Consider the following 13,598-nt stretch of genomic DNA (forward strand, 5'->3'; position numbering starts at 1 on the left):
CATTGTTCCGGGAGTCACGTGACGCTGAACGTCAAGCAGTTGCATGACGTCTGGCTTCCAACAGTTAGACTTGACTTCGCATGTTAAGCAGTTAGACGTGACGTCGTATGTTAAGCAGTTAGACGTGACACCGAGTGTTGTGCAGTTCCATGGCGTCAAGCTTCCAGCAGTTGAACTTGACGTCGAGTGTCTTGCAGTTAGAGGTGACACCGAGCGTCAAACAGTTGCTTGGCATCAAGAGTCCAGCAGTTGGACTTGACGTCGACTGTCAAGATCGCGAACGTCTTAGTTCCGATCGTAATGACCGTGAGCGTCTAGCGTTGAAACATTGTTACACCAGGCGCTATATTAAAAGATACAGAAATAATATTAACTGGAAAGATATTATTTTCTCAGATCAAGGCCCGCTTGAACTAACTCTTGGTATCTGTTGGAGGGCGAGAATTGAGCTTCTAAAATATACTGTAATTAGGCCAGAATTTAGGACCTTAAGGGGAGAGGCGGCCTGTAAATTTAGCAATTTCGTGAAAATTTCGGCAAAATAAGATTTCCCCATTTTCAAAGAGGTAAGGGACCCTGCTGTTGCCAGACGAAAGATGAAAGCAATCCAAAGTATATTAATCATAAAAATGGCAATTTATTGTGCCCATATGACACTGTCAAATTTCGTGTTTCACCTGTCAGACATCAGGTGTCAGCTGACACAGTTTTTTTTTCCTATTTATTGGATTTGATATTTATTTTATGGGCTACCGAACGACATTTTTCCCGTCGGCATCGATCACGTGAGGGATTGATCTTTTCTCGATGATCGATCAAATCTTAAGTGTGCTTCGATCAGTGACAGAGAGATGTGTATTACTTTTGTGCTTGTGAGAGATATTTAAGTGATTTTTCCTTTCTGTATCACATTTTATATTTTTACTCAAACATCAATTATGCCTTAGAGGAAGAATTCAATGAGGTGTTTAGCTGCTATCAGAAACATTCAAATGTTCAATGATAAAAGAAAATGTGAAGTTGATGAGAAGGCAACACTACTCTCTCAAACGTTTGGTAGAGAGAGTAAACAGAGCCACGTGGGATTTTCATTGTTCGTCGGGACATTTTATAAAACTCCTCAAAATATTAGCGAAACAGTGGGTTTGTTTGTTCATAGTGATGATTAACTTTCATTAGTGCTATCTGATGATGAAGATACATCTGAAATGTTATTTGAAGATGAAACTTTTCCAAGTGATGTGCAATAAAGTGATGCAACACCTTACGAGGTAAACTTTTAAAAAAATGTTATTTGTGATAAAGAACAAGCATTGAATTGTGTATCAAATACCAGTGAGATCCTTCCTGTTTTATTAGAACAAATAAGTAATGCTATATCGAGAGTGATTTGTGGTGATTGTGGCAGTAAACTAAAACATTGTTATGAAAGAAAAAAATTTAGATGTCGATTTGAAATTTAAATGTAAATGTGAGTTTCAAGAGAATTTTCATAGTTCAACTGTAAAATCAATTGAAAATATAGAAACTGATAATATTGGTATAGTAACTGCTTCCTTTGTTTATCAGAATATTCTGAATGGGGGTGGCTTGGCAGCAATGAATAACACAACAAATGCCTTGGGTGCCCATTCTTTTGCAAATTGCACTTACCAACGATATAAGAAATACATTGAAACTCTTACTGATAAGGAATATAATATGATTGGTGAAGTTGATAAAGGAATCTTTCAACATTATGAGGAGATGGGATTCACACCTGATGAAGATGGTGTATTAGACATTGAAGTGATTTATGATGGTACCTGGATGAATAGGGGATATAATCTCCAAATAAATAAAAGATACGGAATAAATTGGTTAATTATGATAACCTAAAAGGGGATAATATCTCTGTTCATAAGAGAGAAGACCAAGAACCCAGTAAACTCACCCAAAATAGATCTGTCAACAAAGGTAAGTGAAAAAAAACTTTAAACTGCTGTATCTCAAAATGTCATTTTTTTGGGATAAAATGGTATCAAGTTAGTTATTTATGATCCGATTTTAATAATTTAAAAAGAATTATGATACTGAATTATTGCGCAATACAATAATTTGATTATAATTGTTCATTTGGGGAAACAAAATTTTAAAAATATATTCCAAAATTTTTTTTTTAGTTTTTTTCTTCTGTAAACGGTTTCTGAAAAATTATTCTAATTCAAAAAGAATTTAAACAAAACATTCCAAAATATTGATACATTATACTTTAAGCTTCATGCTGGTTTTTAAATATTTCAAATTTATACAAAATTGAGGGAATTTATATACTTTAAAAAAGGTGAAAAAACACCCCAAAAACTGGAAAAATATTGATAATAAAAAAAAGTATTCAACTTAGGCGGAAAAAAAATGGGAAAAAGCTTCTATGAATAGAGATGAATATTCTGTATAAATTTCAATGTTGTAGTGCAAAATTGACTTCCGACCCTGGCCTCTCCCCTTAAGGAGTTTACTCCTAGAAAACAAGACATCTCTACCTCGGTTAGAGACTTTTAGGAGGAATGGATTGACGATCTCTTTTCCCCTATTTATCTTTTAGTGGAATTCTCTTCGGAGAAGTTCCTAAGATCCTTCTCCCTTCGGTTGACTTTAAGAAACTCATGAGAGTGTTTTCTGAAGAGTTTCCAATTTATTTTGTGCCTGCTGCTCCACGTCCTGCCTTCAGAGTTTTCGCTAAGGAAGGTGTCGAAGGAGTCTCTGTTTACTAAGATGGTGCTGATAAGGCAGTGTAATAGCACGTCCTCAATGCAGCATAAAGAGATGTTAGTGCAGCAACACTTTCAGCTGGAGCAGTAGGAAGTGCATTAGTGCTTTTATGAGAGAAGGCAGTGTACCTTTTTTGCTGTGTGCTTGTGGACGTAGGTCTTTGGGGTCTTGAGTCTGATCCTCCGTCAAAACCCTGAGTAACAAATGCTGCAGTACAACCGGCTTTGTGAGAGAAGTCGTTGTACATAGAAAAATTCTCGATCATCTAATAGAGCTTGAGGATGATGGGAAACTGGATGCAATGAGGAATAAAAACCTATGAAGCCAGCTTCCTTATCAAGTATGCCAGCTTAGCAAAGGTGGAGGTCCAGCCACGTTAAGGTCGAGGACCTGTTGGCAGCCCCACAGAGACTTTTACAGCCCCCTGGGTGAATCGCTGAGTCTCTTGAGGAATGCAGGCAATGAAGCAGGATAACTTTGCACCACTCCTTATTTCTTCCTCTCTTCTCCCTCAAGAGTTGGTCAAAGACACAGGTTTTGGTGTCTAAATCAACAAGAAAGTTTCTGCTTATTTTTTCTCTAAACTGCACAGACAACAGTAGGAGCCAAAGTGAACTACAGTACTTCTAGCGAACCTGGGAGAGGAGAGGAGCAGACCTTTGGTCCGTGCTTTTTCTAAAGGATGGATATGAAATCTTTTTCCTAGTGAAACCTCCTTTATTAGTTACTCCGATAGACCTCTCTGCCAAATACAGAGAGGAGCCTAAGAGACGGGCTATGCAGCATCAAATGTTTCTCTTTTTGGAGAGGGAGGCTATTGTCCGGCCCTGGATGTCACTGCTCTCAACGCCTTCATTCAGAAGACAAAGTTCTCCATGGAGACATCGAAATCAGTCCTTACAGCAGTGAGAAAGGTCCACTGGATGGTCTCTTTAGACCTCCAGGATGCTTACTTCCACATCCTCATCCATCCGAACTTTAAGCAATACCTGAAGGTTCGTGTATTGGAGGAAGTTGTCCAATTTTGGGCTCTTTGTTTCGGTCTAAGCACTACCCCTCAAATAGAGGGTGCGTATGTTAGGACCTGCCGTTCTTCTAATCCATAGACCTTTTCCAAGGAATGTCGACCTTAAAACTTCTTCCAAGCTCCCTATCCCCTGGGAGAAGAAATGTCGAACGACAAAGGAAACGAGTTGCTTTAGCTCCCGAGCAGACGCCTCCTCGAGCATATCTATTGAAGCTTCCCAAAACGCTCGCCTTCATCATAGGAAAGTTGAGGTAAAAGTTTTTTCGTCATCTTCGTATGACGCAGCGCTCAGACGAGGCTGGTGTCAACTTCCAGTCCTCTGAAGAGGAAGGTGGACACGGTCAATCAGTGTCCTATCATGACACTGCAACCTTCTGGTTGTAGTCTTTGGAGCAGTCCTGAGCGTTTTTTCTTTCTTCCAAAGAAAACTCTCCTACCATACATCCTTTAAGGATGTCGGCAACTGTCAAAATAACGTCCAACTCAGCCAGTTGCAGGACAGTTGTCTGAGCCTAGCATGACATCGATTCATGCTCTTTTCTCCACCGTTAAACTGGACGCTCTGCGTGTTTTTCAAACGGTGTAGAAAGAGAGCTTGTGGTAGACGTGACGTCTCCTGTACCACAACAGGTTGACCCTATTTTTATTATGCTGCTAGATATGCAACAGAAGTTCTGTTCGCTCATGCTAGTTTATCAGCCTGCAAACAACAAGAGAGTAGCAGGCCTGGACCCTGAGTGTCAGGTAATTTCGCACCTGGACACTAAGCGTAGTGAGGCTACTAGTCGAGATGTTCTTGATGACGAACGTCTTTATAACTCCTTAGTTAAATGTCGTATTTTAGCCATTTTAACCCAAGGAGTCAAGCAGACAGACGTGACGTCGAACGTCTCCCTAACAGGACGTCGAGCTTCCAGAGGAACATGACGTCCTGCAGGACATGACGTCGAGTGTCCAGCAAGACGTGACGTCGAGTGTCCAGCAAGACGTGACGTCGAGCGTTTACCAGGATGCGACGTCAACCATCAAGCAGAATGCGACTCCGAGCGTCAAACAGCTTGTGACATGGACTTGTACGCATTTCCACTGTTCAATTCATTACAAAGTGATGCAAAAGTTTGTGTAACACAAAAGGAACGGATTGACTCCAGTCGCCCTCTTTTGGCCCTCAGAGAGTGGTTCACAGAGGGACTGCAATGGATGGTAGACACTCAAAGAAGTCTTTCACTAAGAGTGGATTTTCTCAAACAACCCCACTTGGAAGGTATCATCTAAATCTCCAAGCTCTTCATCTAACTGTCTTCAGATTATCGAAAAACTCACAAGAATTTGAGGTTTTTTTCGAAGGAAGCAACTAGAGCTTTTGCAGGAGCAAGGAGTACTTCTTCCATCAAGGTTTAACAATCTAGGTCCGAGGTTGGTTAGAGAGAGGTGCAGAGTCAACTCTTTCCTCGCGCAGTACTTCTGTAACTCAGATTGCTGACTTCCTGTTACATCTTCGAAGGAAATGCAATTTTGTTATCCTCTACCATATAGGATACAAGAGTATGTTAGCAACCGTTTTCATGCAAAAAGACTTGGACCTTTCTAATGTTAAAGACCTACAGCATCTTCTCAAATCGTTTGAAACATCAAAGAAACAGCTCCAGGATTCACCAGTTTGGAATCTGAATATTGTCCTGAAGTTCATTATGAGTGACAGGTTTGAGCCCTTGCATTCAGCTTCATTTAAGGACCTCACGATGAAGACTCTACTTTTGGTCAGTCTGGCGACAGCTCACAGTCAGTGGGATTCATGCTTTTAGCTTAAATGATTGGTTTTTTCAAGACCACAAAGCTATTTGCTCATTGCAGTTAGGCTTTCACGCCAAGAACAAACGCCCTTCTCAACCTTAACCCAAGGCTTTTGAGATTCCGAACCTTTCGAATGTAGCTGGCGAGGAGTTAGAGAGAGTCCTGTGCTAAGTAAGAGCCCTGAAGTTATATCTGAACTGAACGAAAGAGTTGCGAGACTAGTTGGAAGCTCTTTGGTGCTCCATCTAGAAGTCCTCGTTTCAGATGTCTAAGAATGCTCTTTCATTCTTCATCAGGCTCTTAATTAAGAGGCTTATGCACTTTGCAGTAAGGTAGACTGCAAGTTTTTATAAAGACCAAGACGCTTGAAGTTCAAACTGTAACAACTGCGGTGGCCTTCAAGCAGAATAGTTCGTTGCAAAGCATTAAGGACACAACCTTTTAGAGGAGTAAATCTGTGTTCACTTCACATTATTTGAAACGTGTCCAGACTCTTTTTGAGGACTGCTTCACTCTGGGACCATTTGTAGCAGCGAGTGCAGTAGTGGGGGAAGGATCCACCACTACGTTCCCATACAGTAATCCTAATACCCTTTTCTTCTCTTGGAACTTTTGTATTTTTATGGTTGCTTGGAGATTGGTCGACAGCCTTCCACAATCATTGATTTTAAACATTTAAACTTACCAGCTGTTTATATATAATAGCTTTATTCTTCTGTCCGGCAGAAATTCAAAACTCGCAGCAATCGCGTAGATATACACTAGTGCCACCACGCTTATGGTCATGTAGACATCAAGTTCTACTTGATGTCGTGAAAGCTCTTGACGCTCGGCGCCACGTGACTTTCAGAACAATAACGCTTACGATTAAAAAGCGCTCACGATTCAGACGCTCGGAGCTATGCCGAGTTAGGTCGAACTATCCCTCCTAGTATCAGATTTTCTTCTGCCGCCATATTGGCTACATGGAAATAGAATTTACTCGTGTTTAACCTGGATTTTAGCAGTACTTTGGTGATGTACTCTCATTATGGTTTTGAGCATTCGCCTTTAAGGTTTTTGTTTTATATTTTATCGCTATGTTATAGCTTAAAAGGTAGGATTAAAAATTTTTTCAACCTATTTTCAACTAACGAGAGCATATGGCGACAGGTAAACATCTCGCCTGATCGATGACGTCTCAATCATTTGAAGTAAGCTTGAGTATGACTTGCATTTTCTTTCTTTTCTACAAAGAATGATAAGTTAATACTATCTTACCAAGTATTTAGTTATATAAAATAAAAGGATTATATTATTTTGAGAAAATTTTTGTCCTTCTGGTATGCTTTCTTTGGATAATCTTCGATCTGTTTTAAAGATTATCTAGCGTTCATTTTTATTTATGCTACGCAGTCCTCAGTCTATCGTTACAATAATACTCTTTGTATCGATATTTATGAAAAGTAAATTTTTCTTTAAAAACTAAGTTTTTAAGTTATTAAATAAAAGGAATACTGTATGTAATTTTCCAATTATATTAGTCCTTTTAGTATTTTTTCTTTTGCTAATCTGTTTACAAAAATTAAAAGAGAATTAGCGTACAGTTAATTTTTATACGACGTATTCATGACAATCGATATAGTCACACGATTCTTTGTATCGTTGTTTACTTGTTCGTTTTTGGTATACTAAACTTTTCGTATAATATTTATAAATGTTCCAATTGTTAAATGTGACTTCGTCTTTTATTGGAACCCCTTAATATTAAGGGTTGATTTAAATATATAGATATATTCTTTATTCTTATATCTATTCATGTAATATGTTAATATTTTATATTAAATATTTTGTTACATTTTATATAGGATTCAGTGACCGTTGCATTCCCATTCAAGCCCTTGACAGAATAGTAAGTTCTCCCTCTACGGGCGTGTATACTTTTGGTTTTAAACCAAGGAGTCAAAAATGCGAATTTTTAGTGCTAAATTAGTGCAGTGAATTTTATTCAATACAGTGGAGGGTGCTTCTGTTCGGACCTGTCGTTATCCTAGCCTTAGACCTCTTTCAAGCTCCTGGACCCATGGGAGAAGTTAAGTCGAGCGGCAAAGGGAAGCGAGAGGCTTAGCCTAGCGCTTACCGTCTTATAAGACCTGAGCAAAAGTCCCCTCGAACGTTTTTCTGATAACAATCCCCAGAACCCTCGCCCTCGCTGTAGGTAAGGTGAGGTAAATGTGTTTTTTTAACTTTAAGTGATATTGCACATCAGGCGCGAAGCTGAAAACAAAATTAAAATTATTCATGACAGGTAATGAGCATTTAATGTTCTTACCTCTTAAAAAGAGCTGAACTTGATGGCGCGTGCCAAGCAGCTGAGCATGATGGCGCGTGCCAAGCAGCTGAGCATGATGGCGCTCGCCAGGTGGCTTAGCATGGCGCCTCGCGCCAAGCTGAACGTGACCCTTCGCGCTAAGCTGAGCATGACAACAACAGAACGTTGCTCATCTAGCTTTCACTGCACTCAATCGGCATAGCTCCGAGCGTCTGAATCGTGAGTGCTTTTTAATCGTAAGCGTTATTGTTCTGAAAGTCACGTGGCGCCGAGTGTCAAGAGCTTTCATGACATCAAGTAGAACTTGATGTCTACATGACCATAAGCGTCTAGCGTTGGAACTTTGTTACGCCAGGCGCTATATTAAGAAATAAAAATTAACTAGAAAGATATGTTCTCAGACCAAGGCCTGCTTGAACTAATTCTTGGTTGGGAGAGCTAGAATTAAACCTCTAAAGCATTGAGATCAGAATTCAGAACCTTAAGGAGTTGACTCCTAGGAAACAAGACATCTCTACCTAGGTTAGAGACTTGTAGGAGGAAGGGAGTGACTTTCAGAAACTCTTGAGAGTTTTCTGAAGAGTTTCCATTTTATTTTGTACCTGCTGCTCCTCGTTCCGCCTTCAGAGTTTTTCGCTAAGGAAGACGGCAAAGGAGTTTGTTTATTATTTTATTATTACTAGCCAAGCTACAACCCTAGTTGGAAAAGCAATATGCTATAAGCCTAAGGGCTCCAATAGGGGAAGATGGCTCAGTAAGGAGAGGAAATAAAGAAATAAATAAATGATAATAAATTAGCAATAAATCATTCTGAGAAAAGTAACAAAGTCAAAAGACAGTGCTGATAGTGCAGTGCTTTAGGCATCCTCAAGGCAGCATAAAGAACCTAATTGCAGATGTTGGTGCAGCAGCACGTTCAGCTGCAACAGCAGGAGTTGCATTAGGGCTTTTGTAAGAGAAGGCAGTGCCCCCCTTTTTTGCTGTATACGGCCTGTCAGGATGTCAGAAGTTGGCAAAGCTTGAGTTCAGACTGATAAGGATCTTGTTCCTGAGTCTGGTGTTACGGTACGGGCACCGCCGCTCCCGCCAGACGGTTTTCCGTCTGCTGAAATGCGGAGCGTGATGTAAGCGATGCAGAAGGCGAGTTCGCGATCAAAGTTTTATACACCGGTGTCACCTAATGTTGATCCTAGTTGGACTATGCTGCTGGCATGAATCAACGGCTCTCATCCCTTATGCAGTCTTATCAGCCTGCTGTTAGCAAAGTGATGGTTCGTCATGATTCTTTTCAGGACGCGTTGTCGCACAGGCGGCCTACCAGCAAGCTAATTTTGAACAGCGTGATAAGGCTTCGATATCCCATTGAGTGTCTTCTTTTGATACCAGACATCAAACAGCCAAACGTGTCATAGAGCGTTTACCTTCCAAGCGCGGCGATGATCGCTAGGCAGCTAAGCGCGATATTGGGCGTCAAGCTGAACGTGACATCGGGCGTCAAGCTGAACGTGACGTCGAGCAACAAGCTCGTGATGTCGAACGTCAAACAAACCGTGACGTCCAACGTCAGTCTCATACGGTTCAAGCTATGTCCAGAGGACAAAACCTCTCTATGGAGACTCATAAGACTTTGCTTGCAGCAGTAGAAAAGGTCCACTGGATGATCTCTTTAGATCTCCAGGATGCTTACTTCTACTTCCTCATCCATCCGAACTTCAAGCTACCGGAAGGTTCGTGTATGGGAGGAAGTTGTCTAGTTTTGAGTTCTTTGTTTCGGGCTATGCACCACCCCTCAAATAGAGGGTGCGTCTGTTAGGACATATCGTTGTGTCCTATCCTTAGACCTCTGGAAAGAAGTATTCCAGTTTCGGGCCTTAGGCTCCGGCCTCACCACCGCCCCTCTAGCCTTCACAAAGATCATAATGGATGTGGCAAGCATGCTCCACACAAGAGGCATCAGAGCATCCTTGTACTTGGACAATTGGCTACTAAGAGCCCCCTCACTCAATCGCTGTCTGAAGGATTTGCGTCTGACAATGAGTCTGTCAGAAGAGCTAGGACTTCTGGTGAATTCAGAGAAGTCTCAATTGATCCCTTCCCAGAAGATCCTTTATTTAGGGATGGAGATTCACAGTCTGACTTTTCAGGTTTTTCCATCACCTGCAACAATACAGCTAGCTCTCCTAAGGCTTTGTGCCTTTCTAAAGAAGGAGTTTTGTTCAGTGAGGGAATGAATGAGTCCTGGGAACCTTCTCTTCACTAGAACAATTTGTATGTCTGGGGAAACTAAATTTACGACCCCTTCAGTTCCATCTCAATTGCCATGGGAGCAAAGAGGACAGCCTCGACAAGGAGAGCATTCGTCTTACGGAACCAATAAAAGAGTAAAGTAATACAAATCAATGCAGACAAGACCACAGCTTTGGCCTACATAGCGAAACAAGGGGGAACGCATTCGAGGCCTCTTTATGATATGGGAAAAACTCTTCTCGTTTTGGGAACATCAAAGAAAGATATCCCTATTGACAAGATTCATTCAAGGGGAAAACAATGTGAGGGCAGACAGCCTCAGCAGGATGAGTCAAGTTCTCCCCACAGAGTGGACACTGCATCTAGATGTATGCAAGAAACTTTGGCGGATTTGGGGCCGCCCTCTCATAGATCCATTCGCAACTTCAAAAACCAGAAGACTAGAGAATTATTGCTTCCCAGTTCCGGATCTCGATGTGTCACACATAGACGCGTTCTTGATGGACTGGTCACACCTAGATGTGTACGCTTTCCCTCCATTCAAAGTGCTGTACGAAGTACTACAAAAATTTGTGTCTCACGAGGGAACCAGATTGACGTTAATAGCCACCTTCTGGCTGTCAAGGGGTTGGTTCACAGAGGTACTGTGGTGAGGCAGACCTTAAGCTCCTAAAAGTTAAGACTCATGAAGTTAGAGCTGTGGCAACGTCTGTGGCTTTTAAACAAAATCATTCTCTGCAAAGTATGATAAATACGTTTTGCAGAAGTAAATCTGTATTCGCTTCACTTTATTTAAAACGTGTCCGGACTCTTTATGAGGATTGCTACACTTTGGGTCCATTCGTAGCAGCGAAGGCAGTATTAGGTAAAGGATCTACCACTACACTCCCGTAATCCCTAGTACCCTTTTCCCCTCTTGGAACTTGTATATATTTTTATGATTGGAGGAAATTGTTAGACAATCTTCCGCAATCTTTGACTTAGTCAGGTAGTCATTTGTTCCTTGAGAGCACCCGGAACAAGGGTATTAGTTGAGGTCCTGTCAGCATAGAGGTTATTCACCATTTGACAGCTCCTAGAGTTCTTCAGCCCCCTGGTTGGATCGCTGGTTCTCAAAGGACAGCAGACTTATTAACCCTTTTACCCCCAGGCTCTTTGGAAATTTCCAACCCTTAACCCCCAAGGGGTTATTTTTTCCCCAGCACATTTTGCAGTTTATTTTTTTTAAATTGCTCTAACAGCCTTAATTTTTGTCATAGAGAGGTCAGGTTGGTCTCATTCTGTAGGAAAATGCCTGAATTTTCTCAAAAAATTATCAAAAATATGAAAAAAAATTTGTATAGCATTTTTTTGCAAGGACGTACCGGTACGTCCATGGGGGTAAAGGGATGAGTTTTGTGAAACGTACCAGTACGTCCTTTGGGGGTAAAAGGGTTAATGCAGAGAACCATTGAAGTCGGCTTTCTTAATAGGTACGAACCCTTAAGCTAAGTTTTGTTTTAAACTCTCAAGTGAAATTCCATTAATGTTGCTGCTTCTGACCCGCCACCAAGGGTGTCAATCAGCTATTATATATAACCAGCGGGTAAGTTTAAATGTTTAAAAATGATATTTTCATTTTAAAATAAATTTTTGAACATACTTACCCGCTGGTTATATAACTTAAAATCCCCCTCCCCCTTTATCCCCTCTAGAGACCTATGGGCATGGAAAATCTGATACTAGGAGGGATAGTTCGACCTAACTCCGTGGTGGCGCTAGTGTATACCTGACATATCTATGCTATTGCTGCGAGTTTTGAATTTCTGCCGGACAGAAGAATAAAGCTATTATATATAACCAGCGGGTAAGTATGTTCAAAAATGTATTTTAATATGAAAATATCATTTTTACCAGGTGGTCAATTTTGTTCCTGGAGAGAGCCCGGAACAAGGCTATTGGAGGAGGTCCTGTCAACATAGAGGTATTTACTCTGGTTTGACAGCTCCTAGAGGTCTTCAGCCCCCTGGGTGGATCGCTGGATCTCATAAGGAAAGCGGACATATTGAAAGTATTCATTGAAGTCAGCTTCCCTAACAGGTACGAACCCTTAAGCTTGTTTTAATTAACTCTCAAGTAATATTCCAACAATGTAGCTGTCTCTAACCCTCCACCAAGGGTGTCAATCAGCTATTTTTATATAACCAGTTTAATGTTTAAAAATGATATTTTCATAATAAAATAAATTTTTGAACATACTTACCTGCTGATTATATAACCTTTATTCCCACCCTCCTCCCCTCTTGAGACCTATAGGCATGGAAGATCTGGAGAAGTATGGAATGGTTCTGTGTATCTCGCGTGAGGGCGCTAGTGTACACCTGGCTACTCTATCTGCGATTGCCGCGAGTTTTTTTTTAATTTCTGCCGGACGTCAGGGACTAAAGCTATTTTTATATAACCAGCGGGTAAGTATGTTCAAAAATTTATTTTATTATGAAAATATCATATTTATGAATTCTGATTAGATGCTGAATATGCAATTTATCTTCATACATTACACTTACATTACACACTACCTATTGATTGTTTGAGTGTAAAAGTTGAAGTATTCCTTGTATTAGTTGATTAGGGGATTACATATTCTTATGACAAACTTCTCTGGATTGTTGTACTCTCTTTTACTTGATATAATTGTGTAGTTGTAAGGGATTGTTTTGATACGTACATTTAAATTATGAATATTTCTTATTTCTTTGGAATTTGTGAGATTATATTAACCTAGGTATGCTTTCCTTAGCTAGACATTGTTGGGCCCTAATTTCGGGGTAACTAAATCTAGGCTAGCTTGAAATATTTCCTTTTATCTACTTTTTCCTTTGTGTGCACCCTACTTACAGTTATTAGCACAATATATCCCTTTTTGCTAAAGACCTGCTCCACAACTTCTTTTGATTTATCGGTACTGAAGTTACTTTTTTTTACAGAAAAGAAAAAAAAAATGTATGGACTGAACATAAGGCACCAGATGGGCGCATATACTTTTACAACACTGTGACACGACAGTCATCCTGGGAGAAACCTGATGAACTTAAAACTCCAGCAGAGGTTTGGGTTATGTCTCATATGTAATATACTTTAGCTAGTGTAGTATCCTGTTTTTACTATAGATATTGAAAGATGGGAAAAATAATTATTTTAGATATTCATAATACTAATATTGTTACCTTAGTTATTGTTGTTGAAGCAGTAGTAATAGTAATTATGGTAATCCAAACTGTAACCTTATTTGCTTAAGCAAGATACCATGAATCCTATGCCCCCAATAGGGAAAGAAATTGAATAGTAAAGTATTCAGTATAAAAAATAAAGAAAAACAGGTATGATGACAAATTAACCTAAAGGTAAATAGATAATGAATAAACTATGAGATGAAACATGTCAGGGTGCTTAACGAAACATATGCTCAAGAATAGATTTATAATTTTC

At 40.1% G+C, this 13,598-nt stretch overlaps 1 protein-coding gene across 4 annotated transcripts in view; it reads left to right on the forward strand.

The window, feature by feature from the left end:
* Prp40 (pre-mRNA processing factor 40) overlaps positions 1-13,598 on the forward strand; it is an 874,860-nt gene that overhangs the window by 312,228 nt on the left and 549,034 nt on the right. For all 4 annotated transcript variants that reach the window (XM_068373863.1, XM_068373864.1, XM_068373862.1 and 1 more), the window contains exon 4: positions 13,097-13,217. In XM_068373863.1, the coding sequence (XP_068229964.1) occupies positions 13,097-13,217 (121 nt within the window). The remainder of the gene's footprint in view (positions 1-13,096; positions 13,218-13,598) is intronic.

Source organism: Palaemon carinicauda, chromosome 5 (genome assembly GCF_036898095.1).
Source record: "Palaemon carinicauda isolate YSFRI2023 chromosome 5, ASM3689809v2, whole genome shotgun sequence".
In the NCBI taxonomy this organism is placed as follows: Eukaryota; Metazoa; Arthropoda; class Malacostraca; order Decapoda; family Palaemonidae; genus Palaemon; species Palaemon carinicauda.